Source organism: Epinephelus lanceolatus, chromosome 10, assembly GCF_041903045.1.
Source record: "Epinephelus lanceolatus isolate andai-2023 chromosome 10, ASM4190304v1, whole genome shotgun sequence".
NCBI classification, from domain to species: Eukaryota; Metazoa; Chordata; class Actinopteri; order Perciformes; family Serranidae; genus Epinephelus; species Epinephelus lanceolatus.
In genome coordinates, this window is record NC_135743.1 from 23,785,161 (window position 1) to 23,807,540 (window position 22,380).

General features: G+C 38.8%; 1 protein-coding gene across 1 annotated transcript; it reads left to right on the forward strand.

Annotated features, from left to right (window-relative positions):
- On the forward strand, positions 1 to 22,053 carry c4b (complement C4B (Chido/Rodgers blood group)). Its single transcript, XM_033640590.2, has 41 exons — positions 1 to 161; positions 470 to 659; positions 745 to 919; positions 1,011 to 1,081; positions 1,193 to 1,281; positions 1,378 to 1,460; positions 1,551 to 1,638; positions 2,902 to 3,025; positions 3,161 to 3,290; positions 5,289 to 5,401; positions 5,486 to 5,644; positions 5,733 to 5,900; positions 5,993 to 6,184; positions 7,875 to 8,018; positions 8,111 to 8,234; positions 8,603 to 8,674; positions 8,781 to 8,993; positions 9,118 to 9,232; positions 10,639 to 10,709; positions 10,793 to 10,932; positions 11,023 to 11,238; positions 11,788 to 11,839; positions 11,951 to 12,040; positions 12,123 to 12,329; positions 13,500 to 13,575; positions 13,734 to 13,926; positions 14,046 to 14,141; positions 14,880 to 15,042; positions 15,415 to 15,608; positions 15,693 to 15,851; positions 15,981 to 16,040; positions 16,385 to 16,475; positions 16,559 to 16,739; positions 16,872 to 16,962; positions 20,005 to 20,079; positions 20,154 to 20,256; positions 20,369 to 20,458; positions 20,568 to 20,672; positions 20,775 to 20,858; positions 20,948 to 21,080; positions 21,165 to 22,053. Exons 1-41 carry the CDS (start codon positions 46 to 48, stop codon positions 21,304 to 21,306), a joined length of 5,178 nt encoding a protein of 1,725 aa, XP_033496481.2. The 5' UTR covers positions 1 to 45; the 3' UTR covers positions 21,307 to 22,053.
- Positions 22,054 to 22,380: the final 327 nt, after the last annotated feature.

Sequence of the window (22,380 nt, forward strand, 5' to 3'; positions counted from 1 at the left end):
ACTATTGAGAAATACAGGGGTGGATGAATAACAAAACCCCAGTTAATGAGAAGCGGATGTCAGAGCAGGCAAAGAAATAGGAGCTGCACAATGGAGTGCTACATCTTTTCGATACTGCTCCTGATCTCGACTGTGGGATCCCTTCCTACGACGGACAACAGGTAAATGTAGAACTAGCTGCATGAACCTACATTATGTAAAAATGTAATGTAATGCCAACCCTTGTGTGTTTAATGAAGATGGTTAAACATGCTTCCTGTCTCTGAAAATTTTAGATATCATTACATTTTAAATAATCTATGCATGGTTTCATGATAATTAATGTTAATTGATTATTATGTCATTTTTGTCATGATGTAGATAAGATGAAATATGCAGGATTGCAGATGTTTATAGGCATATATGTCAACGAATGCAAAATGTAGTAATGAAGAATAAAGTAAGAGCTACTTTTCACTTTTGTGCTCAGATTCTTCATCTCGGCCCCTGGAGTGTTTCATGTGGGTGTTAACGAGAAAGTGTTTGTCCAGATGGGAAAGACTTATCTCAACAAGCCTGTTACTTTACACTTGGAGCGTGAGATTGGTAATACTATAGTGTCCAAGAAGAAAACAACTCAATGTACTGCGGAAGGAGAGGTCAAAACAGTTGAGCTCATGGTATGAGACATTTCATCACTCTCATCACAGACAGGAATGAGATGTCATTAACCTAAGCATCTAATTTGTGTTTTAATCTTAACAGATAGACAGGGAAATTTACTCAACACTGCCTCCAAGTAAAGATCGCCCCTACCTTATGCTGGTGGCAGAGATTCCCTCCCTCAGTGTCAGGAGGATGACACGTGTCCTGGTGTCAAAACACAGGGGCTATATCTTTATTCAGACTGACCAGCCAATCTACAGCCTGACACAGAAAGGTAAAAGGAAAGTCAATAAATGTGCAAACATTCTCCACTCAACAAATAACTACCAGTGATTGTTTTTAAAGTTACTTTATCTCTCTTCTAGTGAGATACAGGATATTCACTCTTGACCACTCATTCAGGCCACACGAGGAAGTGTTCCAGATATCAGTATTTGTAAGAAGATGCTTTTTCTCTAGGAATAAAGAGGATTTTGAAATATCTGAATAAATTATTTTTACAGTTTAACTTCATTTAACAATTTAGGCTTTTAATATTTTATGACAGAATGCTGCTGGAAACAGAGTAATGAAGTCCCTTAGGACTGCAAAGGGAGGAATTCTCCAAGACACATTCCCCATACCTGATGTCTCTAAGTACGTTAAAACAGGTTAACAACAAAGTGGGTCTAACAAAACAGCACAAGCAAGTTTGACATACCATTATGACACATGTATGTTTTGTATATAAAGAATGGGCACATGGAAGATTACAGCACACTATCAAGAGGATGAAGCAAACGCCGTTTCCAGAGAGTTCAGAGTCCAAAAATTTGGTAAGCTCATTTGATGTATTTCACTTTGTTTTGAATTAACAGATAATACCTTGTCCCTCTCAAAAACATTTTTATTGTTACACTCCCTAGTTTTACCAAGTTTTGAGGTGAACATTGCAATGGAACAGCGCTACATTTTGCTGAATGCTAAACAGTTTGACTTCAGCATCTCAGCAAGGTAAGTGCTGATTAATTTCCCATTACACTCAATTTACTGCCAAATTTTCCTACTCACTATAAATGCCTAGAGTACCATGGACCTGGAGGTCGAAACACAACATTTCATTAAACACACACACACACACACACACACACACACACATTTCACAAGACACATTTCATGAAACATTTCACAAAACATAAAATTTCAGAAAAAAGTCATAAAACATGACATTTAAAAAAAAAAATTTCAGAAAAAAATGTTTCATAAAACATAACATTTCAGATTAAAACATTTCATTAAATAAAAACATTTCAGAAAAAACAACATTTGACAAAAAAACATAATTTCACAAAACACATCTCACAAAACACAACATTTCTGAACAAAACAATTCACAAAACACAACATTTCTGAACAAAACAATTCACAAAACACAACATTTTGGAAAACACTTCACAAAACATGACATTTCAAACAACAACATTTCAGAAGACATTTGACAAAACACATTTGACAAAAAGGCATTTGACAAAACATATTTCAGAAAAAACATCATAAAACAGATTTAACAAAACATAACATTGCAGAATAGATAACTTTTCAAAAAAGACAACATTTAACAAAACATGGCATTTCACAAAACATCATTTCACAAAACACATTTCACAATAAACAACATTTAACAAAACATTATTTCAGAAAGCACATCACAACACACAACACACAACATTTCACAAAACATGGACATTTCAGAAAACACATTTCACAAAACACGACATGTCACAAAACATCATTTCAGAAAACACAACATTTCAAACCACAACATTTTACAAAAACACAACGGTAACAGCTAACAGTTAACTAGCAATAACTTACCTAATCATTAGCATTAGCTTTCCATCATTAACTACTTGCACATCCAGAGTTATGTTTTCGGCCACCTGAGTGAGTGAGTCCATTATACCGTGGTCTCTTTGCACTTTTAACAGTTCACATTTGTCCACCAACTCCTGAGAGGACTTTCCTTTAACTTAAGCTAACATTAACTGCTAACGCTCAACAACTTGCTCATCAATAAACCCCAAAATAAGCTAAAAGTGTCTAAAAAGCTCTGTACAGCATGTGTAGACCTAATACCTTTTTCAAATGCTATTTTACAATACGATACTGTGCTAATATTATAACCTTTAGGCTGCTTGTCTTAAAAACCACCACTATAATTTTAGACTCTCTTTTTGTCTCAACAACAGTGATCATTTTTCAATTATTTTTTTCTAGGTATTCACATGGTGAGAAAGTAAAAGGTGCTTACCACTGCCAGTTTGGAGTGATAAAAAAAGGCGCAAAACCTGGTCAAAAAACAAAGCCTGTCATTATCAGGGGACTGGAGTTGACTGGTTCGGTGAGCAAAGGGATATCTATCTAATATTTACAATGCAGCTCATTTTAAGATCTGATATCAGATAATCTAACAACATATTGCATCTCTCAGGTGTGACAGTACTTGCATATCAACAATTTAAGCCATTTCTTGCAGGTCCAGGATGGAAGTGCTTCAGCTTCTCTCCAGATAGCAGACTTACATGCGCAGCAGAACAAAACCCTCCTCCAATTAATGCAAAGTGGAGCACAACTTTATATGGGAGTCTTCGTCATCAACATACAAAGTAAAGGACACTCTTTCATTACATAATGTTTAAGTCAGCAACCACTAAGATGTAAAGAGGGAATATATTTTAGAGTGTAATATATGTGTACAGCAGCATGTGAGGAAAATGTTATGTTAACACGTACTTGTTAAAGGCCAGACAGCTTGTTTCCGTTTCCCATTACGCACCTCCAGGGGACTGCAATGATTCTGGATGATGGGAAATGGTATTTTATGAGCGAAATGTTAAAGTTAGTGACTGTATAGAGAGGGACAACACGTATCAACTTCTTTAGACTGTAAAAAAAACCAACCAAAATATCCTGCATATGAATGCTGCCCTCTTGAACTGGTGACATCGTTTGAAACCAGAGTCTGCACAATAGCAATCGCCACTGTTTCAAGTTTCAGCCCATACACCCACCCAGCCAATTGCAAGTAATTCCGTTGATTCGTTGGCACACCAACGAACACAGCTGTCACTCAAAAAACCAAACTTTACATAAAAACAAAAACTTGAACGTATGTCAGTGTCACAAGTACTTCCCTTAAATGACAGAAAATATTTGGGAAAAAAATATTTGGCATGCACATCATCTTTTAGTTTGGCCCAGGTCCCATTGGCTAACATGGAGGGGGCGCCAGGTGGATTTATACTTGTGCGGAAGACCCTGCGCCACAGTCTACACCGTTGTGAACATTTATACTTTTACAGTGGTGTGTCTGTGTCACTCTGCAGTTACACCTCCAAAACACTAGTCAGTGGCTGGGTTTCTGTGAAGTGCTGTAAAGTTTAGTTGATCCAAAACACACCGGAAAAAAAACACATTGCACATGACTCAATAGAGACAATTTCAAACGCAACTACACAAATCAGCTTCACTATAACTCGCAGCATTCACAGACAAAGCGCCTGTCTTTTGCTAGACACATTCTCCCCACAAATACAAAATGCTAATGTTTTTAGCATAAACCTATGGCTTTTTTCTCTACTCATATGAAACCAGGGACTACAGCAACATTTAACAAAGGTAACATTACAAAATTCAGCTCCGTTAGAACTCACAAGGTTCACTGACAAAACACGTCTTAAACACGTTTTCCCAAACAAATGGAACATGCTAACGTTATTAACACAACCCTATGGCAATTTACATTGTATAGATTAGCCTAGCAATGAGCGCTGATTTCCTCTGCTCATATGAAGCCAGCCAAATCCCAAAGTATAAATCCTGAAGGATAAATCACACACAAGACTTAAAATGCTATTTTGTGGAGGCTTTAATGTCTTCAGTATTTACTGTTTCTTATCTGTGAAATTAAAGTAAATAAAAGCTTCATTTCCACTGAGGAAAATGGTTTCAGCTTACAACAATAGACAGGAGGTCTGCATCACCGCAATGTGTAGTTACATTTCTGGGGAGGTGCATGTCAGGCTACGGCGTAGGGTATGGCGTAAGCTCTATGTCGACGCAGAGCCTATATCGTAGGTACCACGTCGATTTGATCCAGAAGTATAAATCCGGCAGCCAGCCACCATGTGGTAATTGAGATGTTTTGGCTTCACTTTTAGGGCGCTGTCATGTCATCTTTATTATACAGTCTATGGTTGAAATACCGCAGTTTGACTCACATTGTACAGGACCTCTTGTAAACTTAAGGGGTCTTAATATAATAAATACATTGGAATATTTTAAATAGAATTATCAAGTAAAAAAAATTACCACAATCCATTATTTTGTAGAACATATGCCTATTTCATATGCCATGAAATTGCTGGAGGAAATTGTTAGTATCACTATAGCAGATCAGAAATCCCAAAAAGTGTCCTTTTGTCACTAAAAATATATTTATTTATTTATTTATTCATCTATGTTTGATATTATGAAAACAATAATATGTTAACAACAACAACAATTCTGTTATAATTCTGTTATTGCTACTAGTACAAAGAGGAAGGTATTAGGAATGTTACAGTGATTTCTTATTGCATCTCATTTTTGCATTTTTTGCCCAGGTGGTGAAATGCAAGAGGCAGAAGTTTACCTTCCTATTATTTCCCACAAATACATAATGGATCTCTCTCGAACTCGCTCATATTTCCTTCCTGGATATCCGCTAGATGTGGTGGTATGCATTTAAAGAACAAACAGGTACACAGGTATATACATGACTGATGATTTTGTGTGTGAAAGATTTGGTTTGTTATTATAGGTGGTCATGCGTCTGCCAGATGGCTCCCCAGCAGCTGGTGTGCCAGTAAACATTGATATAAAACAATCTTCAGTGGATTCTTGGCAAGGCACCACTGACCAGGAGGGGGCGGTGTTCCCTGTGTTTAATATTCAGAACGTGGCTCAGATTATTGTTGAAGTTAGTATTTCTAAAGATGTTATCAAATTGATAAATCACTTGGTGTTTCTTTAGTTCAGTTTAACTGTTTACACCCTGACTTCATTAGGTGTCAGCAGATGGCCTTACGCAGAGGAAAGTGATTCAACGTGCTTCATCTCCAAGTGGCAGCTACCTTTACCTGAGCTTTACCAACAAGTTGTTTTCTGTGGGCGAGTCACTGACTGTGAATTACAACACCATCAATGGCCCAGGACAGGGTTATATATATTACATGGTAAGGCACATCTAAGTTAAAACAACATGGTTTGTTTTGACAAAAAGCAACAGATTTTATATCTTAACATTTTCATATTGACTGTGTTGTAGGTCTTAAGCCGTGGGATCATAATACAAAAGGGCTCTCTTGGACTAGGTAATGCAGTTAAACACAACCTGCAGATAACACCTGATATGGTGCCATCCTTCCGTCTGATTGGCTACTACTACAACCAGCGTGGTGACATCATCGCTGACTCGGTGTGGATAGATGTCACGGATGAATGTGCGATAAAGGTCAAGGTGAGTAAACGGAACAGATAGGAGTGCAGCGAGGGGGGGGGGTTAGTTCTAGTTGGTTCCAACTACTGACCATAGCCTACACAACCTATATTTTTAGATGTACTGTTTGAATTTATTCATTTAATTAAAGATCCAGTGTGTAGGATTTAGAGAGGGGTTTATTGGCATAAATGTAAAAAAAAAATAAAAAGTATGTTTTCTTCAACGTATGATCACCTGGAAATAAGGATTGCCATGTTTTCGTTACCTCCGAATGAGCTGTCTTGTCTACATAGGGAGCGGGTCCCTGTCCACCAAGTCTGCTATGCTGCAACACAGTAATTCTACAGTAGCCTCAAATGGACAAACCAAACACTGGCCATAGGGGCATTTGCGCTTTTGCTACTTTGCATTGGCAAACTTATGGTGTGTCTCAAATCACATACTTCCGTTAGTACACTCCTATGTAATATACTATGTGTACTATACTCTTTGGCGTAGCGCACGAATTTCGACAGGGTAGTGTTGTCTCAAACCAAACACGGCCGTTGTGCACTCACCGGAAATGACAACCGCAAATTAGCAGTTAGCAAACTACCATTAGCATTCGCGTTATCGTTCGCGGTACCAAATCATTACAGGCTGCTAAATTAACCCAATAAACATACTGCTGGCTCATACCTGACACCAATATAGTGGTGCTTAGTGCAAAAAACACATGTATTTGTACAATGCAGCGACGTTTACGGTCGCACAGTCCTCGGCCGCTATTTCCAGTTTGAAAAGTGGCCCCTTCCTCAGTGTGAACACACTTATGCACTCAAAATATTAAGTGTAAGTACAGAAGTATGCGATTTGAGACACAGCAATAGTCAGCAGTCACTCCCTGAAGAGCAGCACTGGAAAACAGTGATTCTTTTCTTTTCTTTTTGACTTCTTTTTTAAATGTTAGGTAGTGTCCCATTTGACAAACTCACTGCGTTAAAAGCAGCAACAACATGTTTGAACTCAATGCATTTTCTTTCGTTTGTGACCCCACTGCCCACTTAACAATAGGCGATGTACTTTTTTACCTCCAGCTCACCCACAGAAGCACCTCAACTTCTGCATCAGGAATTTCAATTTTCGTGGTTTTCCTCTCGGTCGTTGCCATGATTTACCATAAAAAAAAAACACTGATCAGCCAGCTTGTGTATATGCATCAGCATTAATGAGGTGCTTTGCATTGACCATTTATGGTTGAATGTGGGCAGGTAGCATATTGGAAATGAGGCTGGTAAATGTGCAGACAATGCCAAGTTAATCTGGGATTTATAAAAGAAGACTGCGTACTTGCATGCGTATGCATGGTTTTATAAATCAGAATATTTTTTGGCGTACGTCCATTTCCTCATTTGTATGTGCGCAAACATTTAGTGTAGATTCTCTGCACAGTTTTATAAATGAGGCCCCTGGTCCATTCATTTTGCAGAGGAGCAGATCTCTGTGGATAATTTGGTGCTCAGTAAAAAAAACAAAAAAACTTCTGAACAATGAACACTGAAGGAATCTTTACCATAACTTTACGCTTGCCACATGGGAGAAGTTTTAGCTGGTTGCAGTTTGCAGTCTACACCACTAGATGCCACTAAGTCTTCACACTGTTCCTTTAACCCTGACCTTTGACAATGACACTGATAATATTAATTGTAATATTGTAACTTAAATTCAGGTAGAATCAAGAGGACCATTTGAACCTGGAAGACGGTCCGAGCTAGACTTTGACTTACATGGTCAGAGAGCCAGAGTGGCTTTACTGGCTGTGGATAAAGCCATCTACGCTCTCAATGCTGATAATAAACTCACAGGCAAACAGGTAACACTTTCACACTTACTGTCTCACTGAGAATATTTAATTCAAGCCATATATTATCATACATAAATCCAAGCTCTTGTTTCACTTTTCAGGTGTTTTCCACCATGCGGTCGTATGACCTTGGTTGCTCATATGGTGGTGGAGCTGACTCTGAATCTGTACTAAAAGACGCTGGCCTGTCTTTTGTATCTCATTCACAATCAGCATGGAAAAAGGGTGAGACAAAAACACAATTTACTTAATTTAAATCCTTTAAAATGTTAAACGACAACAGGACAAACAGATTATGCTCCCTGTTACCATGTGTTAAACAGTATTATTACCTGTCTTGATGCAATGAAGATTGTTTCAAGTTTATTAAACATTAAATTAACACAAACATACTTTAACGTATCCCAAGTTTCAGAAAATGGGACATAGGCTATTGAAGTGTGAGTATTGATATGGTATTGAGCCATGTAGGTAATTGCTGTTTTATTCAAAACTTAGTAAGTTTTCATAGAGCCAGCAACCATCCTAACTCAAGTATTTATCCACTTACATATCTCTTGCTGAGCTTTAATGTTGTTATACTACTTTTCCAGATCTTGCCTGTAATTCACAATCTGTACGACAAAGGCGCGCTGTAGACCTTCAACAGGAGATGCTAACCTTAAGTAAGACAACATTCTGGCATTTTAACTCTGAGATAATGTAAGATACTTCTGGTAAAAATATACTATAAACACGTGCCTTTTCTTTTTCTTTTACTGTCACTTTCAGAATCAAACTTTTCAGATGAAAAGCTGCAGGACTGTTGTGTTCGCGGGTTTTCTCTCATCCCTATGATACGGACATGTCAGGATAGAGCAAAGAGAGTCTCTCTGGTGGAAGCAAATCCTGTCTGTGCAGACGTCTTTTTAAAATGCTGCCTTGAGGGAGAGCGTCTGAGACAAAAAAAGATACAAGAGGACGCCCAGAACGGACTTGGCAGGAGTAAGATGAAATTGTCATGTGAACATTAAATACTTATAATGCCTACTTAGACAGCATTTAATAAATAACTGTGGCAAGATTAACACAGAGTGTAATCACAAACCTTTTATTCTCTCATTTTTAGCTGCAAGCACAGCTGACATTGAAGAGTTCTTCATGGACACTGCTGCTCAGTACATTCGACGTTTTTTCCCTCCAAGCTTTGAATTCAGAGAATTTGATGTAAATGACAAAAGAAGGTAAGAGCTGGACAGACAGTTCCAAACAAATACAGTTTCTAGTTACAGCCATTACAGCCTTTGCTACCCCCCAGTTTTGTTGATAGCCTTTAGAGGTGCTGCTGTTTGTGGCTTTTATCGATTGTGAGAATTGCAGTGTTTTTTAAATGTTTCGTGTAATGAATCTGGTTAAATGTATTACCTTAAGTCCACAGTATAAACCAGGGGTGTCAAACATACGTCCAGTGGGCCAGAACTGGCCCACCAAAGGGTTGAATTTGGCCCACCATTACCCTTTTTCCATTGTCACTCTTGGCTGCCCCGAGTAAAGCCACACTGCGCCAATTTGTGTTTCCATTGTCAGATTAGACACGCTGTGCTACGCCAAGCTGTGCCGGAGACGGAACTTCTCTAGAGTAGGTCCAAAAGCCAGGCCGTCAACCCTCAAGCAGGTAGTGGTGACATTTCGCGACTGCAGCTAACACCCGACGACCCCTTAGCAGTTAGCAGTGACGTCTCACTGACCGCAGCTAACCCCCGACAACCCCTCTTTATCTTACTGTTTCATGTTCTCTATCTGCCGTATTATAAGTTGTGTGACGCTACTTATCAAAATGTCAACATTTCCTTATTTTTCTGCTTCACAAAATAAGTTTATACATAACAAAATAACGCAGGACTTTTATTGTGAACGTGGGACTTTTATTGTGAAGAATCTATCTATAGATCAACACTCTGCTTTTAAACGTCATTACTCAAGACAAGCCATCATCACTTTAAGACACATCTTCAAGAAGGTTGCCCTGTTGTAATGGAAATGCAAATCAAATAGATGACTTGACAAGAGGTGCCAGGTTTCAGGAGCAACTTAAACAATGCGTTGCCTATTTAATGTAAAATTCTGCTTCAGAGGCTTTTCCACCTTGACCAGAGTACAGTTCTCTGATGTACCAATGAATACTTACTGTGACTAGGTTTAGAGATATTGAACATTGTGCAAAATAGTGTCAATCAGCAGCTTCAGCTGAAAAGAATCTGTATCAGGAAATGTATGTATGAATGCACATGTAATGACCGTGAGAAGTAGACTGACTGAATGTGGGAAAACTGAGACATACTGTTGTAACTGCACTTATTTTTCTTAAAGTATCTCAGGCTGTTTATCTGTTTTGTAAAAAGGTGAATGCCTACAGGATGTACTTGTAATTTTTAACACAAAAAAGGGAAAATATTGGAGCTGATGGCACTTAGTCATTGTGCGATGGTTTTATTGGTCCGGCCCATCTCAGATCAAATTGGGCTGTATGTGGCCCATGAACTAAAATGAGTTTGACACCTCTGGCATAAATTATTTTTGGACAAAGCATTTGTCAGATGCATCTTAGTAAAACAACATTCTTCATTTTATCTTAACTGAAACTCCTTAGGTATTCTTTGACTCTACCTGATTCTATCACCACATGGGAGATTCAGGTCGTCACTTTGTCTCCAACCACTGGTAATAATCACAAATCACAAATAAATCTTGGATCTTTGACTTTAGAGCTTCTCACAATTTACTTTCTTTATGTTTTCATTCAGGTCTCTGTGTAGTTAAGCCCTCTGAGGTCAGAGCATTTAAGAGTGTATTTGTGTCTCTGAGACTGCCTTACTCAGTGAAAAAATATGAGCAACTATCCATTTCACCTGTTATCTACAACTATGGCTACGAAACACTACAGGTAGAGATAACCTAATGCTGACGTTAAGTGGTACAAATTGAACTGTAGTCCTTGATGGTATTTAATGTGTGGACACCTGCATTTTTATAGGTGGCGGTTCACATGGAACAAACTGAAGGACTTTGCTCCCCTGGCTCAGCCACCACTACAGCTTTTGTTAACATTACTGTGGAGCCAGAGTCGTCCCAGTTTGTTTCCTTCAGTGCCGTCCCCATGGTAACTGGCTCAATACCCATCAAAATACGTCTCTATGATATAGAGAATGAGGTGGGAATCGATGCAGTTGAGAAGACTTTGAATGTGTTGGTGAGTGACTAAGACATTATTTTTTAATCTCTTTACAAAACAATAATTTCATAATAGCGACCTACTTGACAAAAGAAATATGGAAACGTGACATATAAGTAGTCATTTTGGATCTCAAGCTTAGCAAAAATGACTTGCCTTTGTTGACCCTCCATATGTGATATATCAGCATTTTCTCATAACCTGAGCTCCTCCTGGGTATGTTAATTTGACAGTCTTAAACAATCTTAAACAATTAGATTTGATTACATTGTCAGCTGTTTTTTTTTTTTTTTTAATAATAATCTTTAAGCTATATACTGATATACTAATGTTCAGTCAGTTAACACAAATTGATAAAAGTGCTATAAGCTATAATACAGTAATAATAATCTATGCATTAGACATTGTCTATGTCTACACTTAACACTTTTATGGTAATAAGTATGCATTAAAATTTTAACTAATGAGCATATTTGTGTACTAGTTTTGTTAACTTAAATCAACTTGTGATTAGTTAGCGACTAGCAATTAGCGACGACGAGTAATCAGCTCTATATTTTGTTGTAGGCAGAGGGACTAGAAAAGAGAGAAGAAGAAACCAGAGTGATTAAATTAGGCGGTGAGTTCTTTCAGTATGTCTTCATGACATTTGCTTGGCAGTCATTATTTTGATTGTTCAATATAATTTACATTAATATGTGCTTGAATCAGTTTACTTCTATCTTGATAGGGAGGAGCTCGATGGATTTCAATATTAGCGGAATTTTACCAGATGGCGTAGTCCCTGACTCCAGCTCCAATATTTTCATTTCAGTGGAAGGTATGTGCTGTTACACAAAGACATACAATTCACATACCTTTGTAAAGAAGTGTCTCACCCTTTCAGTGTTTTCATCTTACAGGGGATGGATTTGGCAGTTCACATGCGAAGAACCTTCTTTCCCCTAAGAAGGTTGCTGACCTGATCGTACTGCCTACAGGATGTTTAGAACAGACAATGACAAAACTGGCCCCTACAGCATCAGCCGTTCGCTACCTTGACCTGAGTGAGCAATGGTTTAACCTGCCTGCTGGTAGCAGAGATGATGCTCTTGATAAAATTGAGCAAGGTAGGAGCATATAAAGCAGTTAATTGCATAATGTCTTGCAAAAAAAATTACAGTGAAGAACATATTCACACCAAAACAACAGTGTAAGAATTAGCTAGTTAGTGCCAGCAGGGACAACTAGCTAGCTAATTCTGTCGCCCGCTTTCATCCTGGTGAAGTGGTCTTCTAGTGCCAGAGAGACTCTGGGATGCCATAGCTAGCTAATTCTTTATGCATTTGTGGTCTGATAAATGGTAAATGTATCAAATTCAGAGCCCCATATCGCTATTTTACAATCTACTCTAGCTGTCATATTTCGTGAAGACAGACCTACACTTAACAGCTTTAGCAACTGAAATTCAGCCAGCGCAAACTTCAGCGCTGGGGGTCACATCAGACCGGTGGCCAGCAGCAGGGTCTCACCTGTGTAACAACAGCAACCGAAAGTTTTCTGATCCAGTGGAGTCAGGAAGGTCTGGGATCAGACAGGTAGCGCAAGGTGGTCTGATCCCGGATCGCCCCAAATCCCCACCAGATCAGTAAACTTGAACTGAGTATACAGAATGGGCCCCTGAACCATATTATATACCCAGTTAAAAATACAAACTCTGTAGACATGAAGTTGGAAAAATACATCAAAGAGAAAGCAAAGTTTGTTACTTGTTAGGCCTCTGTAGTCCATTATTAGTTTCAGGTAAGGTTGACACGTTTTGTGTTTTTTATCCAGTCATGTTTGCAATGACTGACTTCTGATAGACCTGCTTTGTAAAGTGCGCATGTGTCGGGTTTGAGTATGTGTGCACGCATGTGTGTGTGTGTGTGTGTGTGTGTGTGTGTGTGTGTGTCGGGTTAGAGAAAAATAGTGTGCTGCATGGATTCTGTTGCAAGGCATAGTTGTTGTGTAGTTTTGTGATTGGCCTTTTTGTTAACAATATTAGCCTTGGTGATGTGTGAGCAAAACGTGTATAGCCTGTTACAGTGGATTATCTTAGCTTGCATCCATGAAATCGTGTGTAATGCATGATGAGTCAGTTTAAGACTTCAGCATAACACTGGAGCACTAGGTAGGTGGGACCCCCTATTTTTCACCAGGTATTTCACACACTGTTTATGAACACTGCACCAGCTACAAGTCACTAACATGGCTATAGACATTTCAGTTTTCAACACAGTAAATACTTTCTTTGAAAGGTTATGTGAGGATTTTAACATACAAGAAATCTGACGGATCTTATGGAGCATGGGGCTCAGTGCCATCTAGTAACTGGTGAGTATAAATGCTGCCTTAATGATTTTTGATGCAAGGTAGTTACTTCCAATATCAAATAGAGGAAATCAACTTTTCTCATTTCCAGTATCTCAAATTATAAATGCGCTTTTTCAATCAATTCTTATTCCTTATTTTTTCCTTTTTCTTGTCCTCAGGGTGACTGCCCTTGTAGTGAAAGTGCTATCATTGGTGGCACAGCGTCAGACAGTGGCTTTTGGACAGCAGGGCAGGAAGGCTAGGGTTGTACCAGAAGAAGAGATCAGGCAATCAGTCAGTTACTTGCTCTCTGTACAGAAGACTGATGGGTCATTTAGTGACCCAAATCCAGTGCTACACAGAGGAGTTCTGGTAATCTCAACCGTGTATTGGTTAGAACATGCACATACGTATATTAGAACAGTATTGGATGTGGCAACAAACTCATTAGCAGTCATTTGAATGCAATATTGTCTCTGTGTTTAATGTAGAAAGGCAAAGACCAAGATGCATCTATGACAGCTTTCATAACTCTTGCACTGCAACGGTCCCTTCAGTTCCTGCAAACTGACCTGAGAAATAATGCGGTGAGATAATAGAAAGACTTACTGTCCGGAGTAACTGTTTTTGGCCACGCTAGCAGTGTTGTTTTTGGGATGGCAATGTTTGTCCACCACATTGGTCCAGACTGAAATATCTCGACAACTACTGAATGGATTGCCAAGCAGTTTTGTACAGACATTAGTGCTGCCCAGAGGAAGAATTCTGATGACTTTGGTGATCTTCAAACTGTTCCCCTAACACCATTAGCAGGTCAAAGCTTTCACCTTTCCCGTGAAATACCTCAACATCAACTAGAGTGACTGTACAGACATTAATGGTTACCAGCCTAGCTTTGCTGATCTCTTGACTTTTCATCTCACAGCAAAATCTTAATATAGATCTATTCATACTTTGGTTTATGACTAAAACCTGGAAAGCTAATGACATAACCCTCAGCCTCAGCTATACTTTGTGTTTTGGCCTAATTAGCAAATGTTAGCAGGCTAAAAAGCTAAAAATAAGATGGTGATAATGGTAAACATGCTAAACAGCTGTATGTTAGCATTGTAGTCATGTTAGCATGCTACGATTAACATATGATTTAAAGCACTGCTGTGCCTAAGTACAGCCTTACAGAGCTGCTAGCGTGGCTGTTGACACTTAGCCTTACAGGTGTGTATTGTTTATATACTCAATGTATTTTAATACACTGTCATCAATGCATAATTTGAAAGATTTCGTGCATAAAGTGTACTGACTGACTTCTTTCTACTTTCTACCAGGAAGCAAGCATTTCAAGATCAACAACATATCTCCTTTCACACCTCGAGGAGCTTCAACATCCCTATGCTGTTGCCATCACAGCCTACTGTCTGGCAGTTTGTCTGCCGCAGGGAACAGATCATTCATCTGCCTGGACTAAACTTCAAGCACTGGCTACCAAAGGCATGTACAATCAAAGCTAATAGGTGTGGGTGATATGGATAATATATGTAGTTTCATATTCATAATCCATATAGTCAATTGAGAAACTGATTATGGATAAAATAACTTGACAGAAACGTCCGTTTTTAGCAAATACAGTGAATTAACTGCCTGAAAGAACAAAGTTATTTCATTACACTGATGTAAAAATAAAATATAAAAATCCAATGCTGCCATAAAGCAGTTGTTTAAATTGATTAGTTATCTCATATTGCCCGACCCTAAGAGCAACCATATCTGTTTTGGTCACAATGTAAACAAAAAAAGTGTATCACAATATGCTATTGTTTAAAATTGTCATCATTTCTACTTTCTGTCTACTTGTTACATCAGGGAAGAATGGCTGTTACCTGTGGACAACTAATGCCAGCCCACAGAATCAAGCTCATGCAGATGGCATTACAGTAGAGACTACAGCCTATGCCCTCCTCGCTGCAGTGGAACTTGGGCATACCAAGTGGGCAGACGAAACAGCCTGCTGGTTAACCACCCAAGAAAACTACTTTGGAGGTTTCAAATCCTCACAGGTGATTGCGATGTGCATATAGTCCAGATTAACCATCAGAGAAGATAAAATAAACATGTTATTAATGTTTTACTACTGTGCTCAGGATACAATCATGGCCTTGGAAGCCCTCGCGGAGTATGAGCTAAAGAGGTCCATCAGTCCCGATGCAAATATGATTGTAGAATTCACAGTCCAAGGAAGGAAAGACATTGTAAAGCTTGCACTGGAAAATAAGAAGGAGAAGGTGGAAACAGACCTCAAGGTATCATAGAGCATTGTCAGAATTACACTAAAATACACATAAATATTCAACCTCATTCTTAGATGACTTGCCTTTGTGTGTGTGTGTGTGTGTGTGTGTGTGTGTGTGTGTATGTGTCTTTTGCCCCAGAAATTTTCAGGGAGCAACATAAATGTGCAGTTGACAGGAAAAGGAGATACCAAGCTGAAAGTAAGTTTGATTAATGTCTGTAGATATGCTGAAAGATCACATAATTTACAGTAAGTCACCAACCTGAGGCAGCTGTGGCTCAGAGGTAGTGTGGGTCGTCCACTAATCGTAAGAACGGTGGTTTGATCCCCAGCTCTTCCAGCCCACATGTCGAAGTATCTTTGGGCAAAATACTGTGTCTGATGGCTGCTCCATCAGTGTGTAAGTGCAAGTGAATGGTTACCAAGTTGCAGGTGGCACCTTGTATGGTAGCCTCAGCCACCAGTGTGTGAATGGGTGGTCGGAAGACTAGAAAGGCACAATACAAGTGCAGGTCCATTTACTATTACCAATGTCTTTGGCAGATTGTAAAAGCTTACTATCTACTGGACCCCAAGGACGACTGTGACCAAGTGTCCATCAGAGTCACGGTGGCGGGGAAAGTGCAGTACACTGGTGAGCTTTTGTCGCTGATAACAAGGTACAGTCATGTGTTGCTGATTAAAGCAACAACGATACATTAACCTCTGTCTCTCAAGCTAAGATCATAGAAAATTATGAGTACTATGACGACTACAATAACAACGATGAGGTGGTGGAGAAGGAGGCACGAGTGCCACGATCAGCAATTGAGTGGTTTGATGCTCGCACCCAAAACAGGAGAGATGTTGATAACGATGTAAAGTCAGATGAGACTCTCACCTATACAATCTGTGTCAGGTTAGTTAAAATGAGTTTCATGTCATATTTGCTTTTTATAAGTATTAAAGAGACAAACTTTACGTGAAAAAATCATAAATCCTGATCATTGTCTTTCTCAGCCTGTATTTTTCATTGTTTTCCTGTTTGTAGTCATAGCCCAGACAGCAATCTCACAGGAATGGCCATTGCTGACATCACACTTCTGAGTGGATTTGAGGCTGTAACTCAGGACCTGGACAGGGTTAGTAGCTCTCTCTACCTCCTCTTCATCATTCAGTGCAAAGTGGGTGAAGCTATTTTCGGGTGCCTGATGTCGTGTCCCATTCATTTTCTCAATAGAAAATCTGAGGTGACTTACAATTGGAGAGAAAGTCAAAAGTACAAGTTTGTACATTCAATTTTAAAAGTTAACTGTGACTTGTTATCCGGCAAACAGCGCAGACTTCCGGAAGTTCTCCTGATCAAGAAATAGTCCTGATAGGACCTACATAATAAACAAATAACTTAAAGGGCCAGTGTAATATTTGGCATGGTTTATTGTCAAATCTGAATCTGAATCTGAATATTCTACCCATTAATGTGTTTATATAAGTGTATAATCGCTATAAAATAAAATTCGTTTGGTTTTCGTAGCCTCATAATTATGCTTTTATATATATATATATATATATATATATATATACACATATATATATATATATATACACACATATATATATATATATATATATATATATATATATATATATATATATATATACATATAGCAAGGGCCTTGCTTTAGAGAGGTCGCCATCTTGCGCCGCCATGTATGTAAGGCAGCCCGAGCGGACAATCCAGCCAGCCAGAGAACGCGTTTCGCGTGTATAAATAAACTAACGAAGACAGCGGAAGGAAGGAAGAAGGAGGAGGAAACATCAGAGAGTGTTAGTAGTTCGTCGATGGAGAGTAGTGAAAGGTTTTTTTAGTTATAAAGTTTGCGAATGGACCACACTTACCACGCAACAGGAGAGAATGAACCCGAACCGTCATCTGCGAGGAAAAGAAGACGCAACTTCACTCCTTGTGATGCACTCTCTGTGGCGCTTTTCCTCCTGATGATATATCTCCCCAACGATGGTAGCAGTAGCACCGAATCCCATTCTCTGCAGCAAAATGGGAGCGGAGGATTCAGCATCTCTTCTCGCCCGCTCAGTGTACTCCGGCTCTCATCTGTATGCTCCGGCTCAAACAGGTATGGCTCTGGATCTGTGTCCGCTACAAGAAACTCTTAAAAATCGCGTTCAAAGTCGTCCATTGCAGCTACTATAGTCTGGAGATATTGCTAGGCTAAATAAACAGCTGAGCTCTGTTTACTGGCTACGCTGTCAGTCAGTGTGTGGGCTGGAGATTGGTGGAGTAGAGAGGGGAGGGGGTCCCCGCTAGGTATTGTAAACGAGTATGCGTGTATGAAGTGTGTGTGTGTTACGCCAGAAGAGTCAGAGTTTGGGACGGAGTCTTTTACCCCCTGGAGTGTTACCGGAGTTTTTGGAGTGCTCAAATAAACGGGCCTTTTTCCCAAACGCTATCCTGGTCTCCCGCTCGTGAGTGATCCATTACAATATCGTAACATGGTTTAGATTTCTAAATAAACATTCACCTTGTCGCTAGATAGACCTACTCCTGAAAAACTCGTGTCTGCGCAAGGCTTTTTGTCCCTACGAGGCCACCGTCATTTACGCGACGGGAGGGGTGAGCGAGTGAGCCGCGCAATCTAGAATTTGACCACTGATGTCACTGTTTTCAACCCATTTTACACACTGGCCCTTTAAGTTAGCCCTTATGTTTAGCATACAAAGATGAAAATGTTAACAGTCTTCTCATCTAACTCTCGACTTTAAAGACAACAAGCATCACTAAAATAAGTCTCAGAAAAAGTCAAAAATTTCCCTTAAAGATGACGGTGTTGAGAAAGCTAATTTTTTAAGCTACAGTTTAAATAAAGGCAATGTCTCTGTTTGCACTCAAGTGACAGTAGTCACACTGCAGCTATTCGGCTACTTACACCTGTCCCTGTGATGCCTTAAGCTGGATTTATACTTCTGCATCGAAATCAACACTGAACCTACAGCCTAACCTACACCGTAGGTGTACACCTGACATGCACCTCCCCAGAAATGTAACTACACATCGCTGCAACAAAGACCTCCTGTCTGTTTTTTTCTCTAAGCTGAAAAACATTTCCCTTCGTGGAAAGGAAGCTTTTATTTACTTTTGTTTCACAGATAAGGAACAATAAATTGTGAAAAGCCTCCATAAAATAGTAAATTTTAATTTTTCTTATGTGTCATTTATTTTGACTTCATATGAGCAGAGGAGATCTCCACTAGCCACTAGGTTAATTTATATGATATAAAATACCATAGGCTTGCGCTAATAATATTAGCATATTGTATTTTTGGGGGAAAATGTGTCCAGCAAAAGACAAGTACTTTGTGAATGCTGCGAGTTATAGTGAAGCCAATTTGTGTACTTGTGTTTGAAATTGTCACTAGTGAGTCATGTTTAATATGTGTTTTCAGTGTGTTTTGCATCAACTTAACAGCATTTAACAGAAACCCCACCACCGACGAGTGATTTGGAGGTGTAACTGCAGAGTGACAGACACACTACTGCTATAGTATAAATGCTCACAACAGCGTAGGCAATGTAGGCTACAGTGTAGGCTCTGTACAGAGCTGACACACAAGTATAAATCCGCCTTTATCATGGATTTGACTGTGTGCTGCGATTGGCTGGATCTCATAATGTTAACGCGTTTGGGTTGGAAGTGGTTAGGATGAGGGCAAAGAGATCATAGTTATGGCTAGCACTAGTCAATCTCAGATATTTTATGAGATTAAAGTGGTGCATTTATGAGAAAAAACTCACAAAAGACCACCAGATGGTCAGGTAATTAAAAGAGTGACACAGTCCACATCTGGGTGCTAACAGCATCTGACTTCAATAAATTCACATCTGAATTCTGGGTTAAATTTATTTTTTAATCTGGTGCCATGTTTTCTTCTCAGCACCAACGACAAAGCGTTTGGAAATCATTACTGTTACGATTTTTCGGCTCTGAAAAAAGAAACATGATTTCTCAGAAGTTAGGGCTGAAATATTTACAACTAGGGGCTGTAATATGAACCCATGATCATAACATTATCCAGGAGGAAAGCATGTGTCTGTTTTAATGCACATTGAGGACATGATAAATAGAAAATTTAAAATGGAAATATAGTCAATTTTTGTCTCTTTGTAGCTAAAAGACGAACCTGAACGGTACATTTCCCATTATGAGGTCTCCTATGGAAAGGTGCTGCTCTACTTCAATGAGGTGAGGCAGAAATCTTTTTACATACAGACAAATTTTACATATCCAGTACTAAAAGATATCTTCTCTTGCTCTAGCTCTTTGAATCAGAGGAATGCATTAGTTTTGATGCTATACAGAGAGTACCAATTGGCCTTCTACAGCCCGCTCCAGCTGTGTTCTATGATTATTATGAACCAAGTAAGCTTTTCATTTCATATTTCTGCAATTTTTTAAAATTATTTTGTCACGAAAGAGGGGACGTTTGGATAAGTTACCAGGCATTTATGAACTATTCGTGCTTTCCTTGCAGACAGAAAGTGTACCGTGTTCTACTCTGCCCCACAAAGAAGCAATGTGGTCTCCAAACTGTGTTCAGAGGATGTGTGCCAGTGTGCAGAAAGTAGGCCATTACTCTGAGATCCATACCGACAAACACCTGTTAATAAATGTAGCTTTACCTTTCAGGTTTGTGTAAAGAATTTAAATTATCATATTCATCTTTCCTTTAGGACCCTGTCACAAAATACAAAATACATTTCAACTGGGAAGAGGTCAAAGCATCACAACGAATCACCGTTTACAACATGCTTGCTTCTACCCTACAGTAGATTACGGTCAGTACTGCACACAAGACGTTATGGTGTAAACTTATATTACCTTGACTATCAAAATCGCAAACCTTTACTTTCATATAGTGACACTTTGTTTTATTTCAGCATACATTGTTGAAGTCCTCAATGTTTCCATGAAGAGTAACTTTGAGCTGTACAAAATTAAAGTAAATGAGGTCCTCAGATCCCGTAAGTAAAGCAGATGCTGTAACACTGAACTTTTATTGTTTATGCTTAGATGATCCATCTTAACATAATGACAATCACCTGTTTGCCAGATGAAGATATCCATGTGAGTGAGAATTCTGTTCGAGTGTTTGCTAAGAGGCGTCACTGTAAAGGACATCTTGAACTGGGAAAACAGTATCTCATCATGGGCAAAGATGGCTCTACAACCGACTCATATGGAGAGTAAGTATCATCAGTAATACTAATAAAAGTACAATTTTACACTGACTATTTCAATTTCTGTTCATTCTCTCCCTCTTTCTGTAGGATGCAGTATCTGTTGGAGTCAAACACCTGGGTTGAAAGAAAGCCTTTGGAGAAAGGATGCAAAAAATCTGCACGTAAAGCTGCCTGCGCTGGGTTTAATACATTTACAGATGATTACAAGATAAATGGCTGCAGACAGTGAAACAGACAAATCTGTTTAATATGACTTACATTTTCAGTTTAGATTTAGAGTTTAGTTTAGAGCTCTTTTTTCACCTTGTATACTCATAGTCATTATAGTGAAACAACATGAATACACACATACTGCTTACACAGATCAACATGGGAATTCATTAAATGTCATGGAGCTGTGTGCAAAAGAAGAGACTTCATTTAAACTGTTGTGAAAAAGTTTGACTTTGCAGGACCCGTACTGGATTTGTTGACGTTGATTATTAATGGCATTTATAAGGAACATTTTAGCACAGAATACAGATGAAAATGTGTTATCATCAACAAATTTGTCTTTTAGCCTTTAAAATGTAGGTTTCTCAATTCAAACTCTCTTTTCTTACTTCACATTAAATTTCCAGACCCTGGACATCGACTTTACAATTCCTTGAGTTCTCTTTGGTAGGGGGTGGTAATGCGAGGCCGCATCAGTGGACTGACACTTTTACATTTTCTGTAAAAAGCTTAAACTGATTTAGGTGTTAATATAATATAATTTTGAAGAAAGAAGTAAACTAAACACATGGAGCTCTTGTTAGGATTAGACGAAATGGAGGCTGACAGAGATGTTCCTTCCATGTGCCAAATATGTCTTTGGATTATACAGGGCCTTTAATTATGTGTATAACTGTGTGTACACTTTTGCTCAAATTCAAAACAACAAAACTCAACAGCTCTAGTTCTTGTACAGCAAAATAAATTCTTCCAAAAACCTTGATATGGATGTTTATTGGTGTTAATATTAACCCCAGACCTGTAAGAGTGAAGTAAAGTTTCTATAAAGATGTAACAATATAATGCATTTACACACAGTTTTGGTTTATTCTAAATTTAACTAAACTAGAATTGCTGCCTTGCACTTGAATGCCTCTGTGAACCTGTAAAGTTGCACTTATAGTTCAAATCCATGTCTGTGAAAACATGAATGCTCCACATACATCTTCAACCTGACAGCACAGAAGATCTATACAATAGGGCTGCCACTAACGATTATTTTCATTGTCGACTAATCTGTTGATTATTTCTTCGATTAGTCGACTAATCA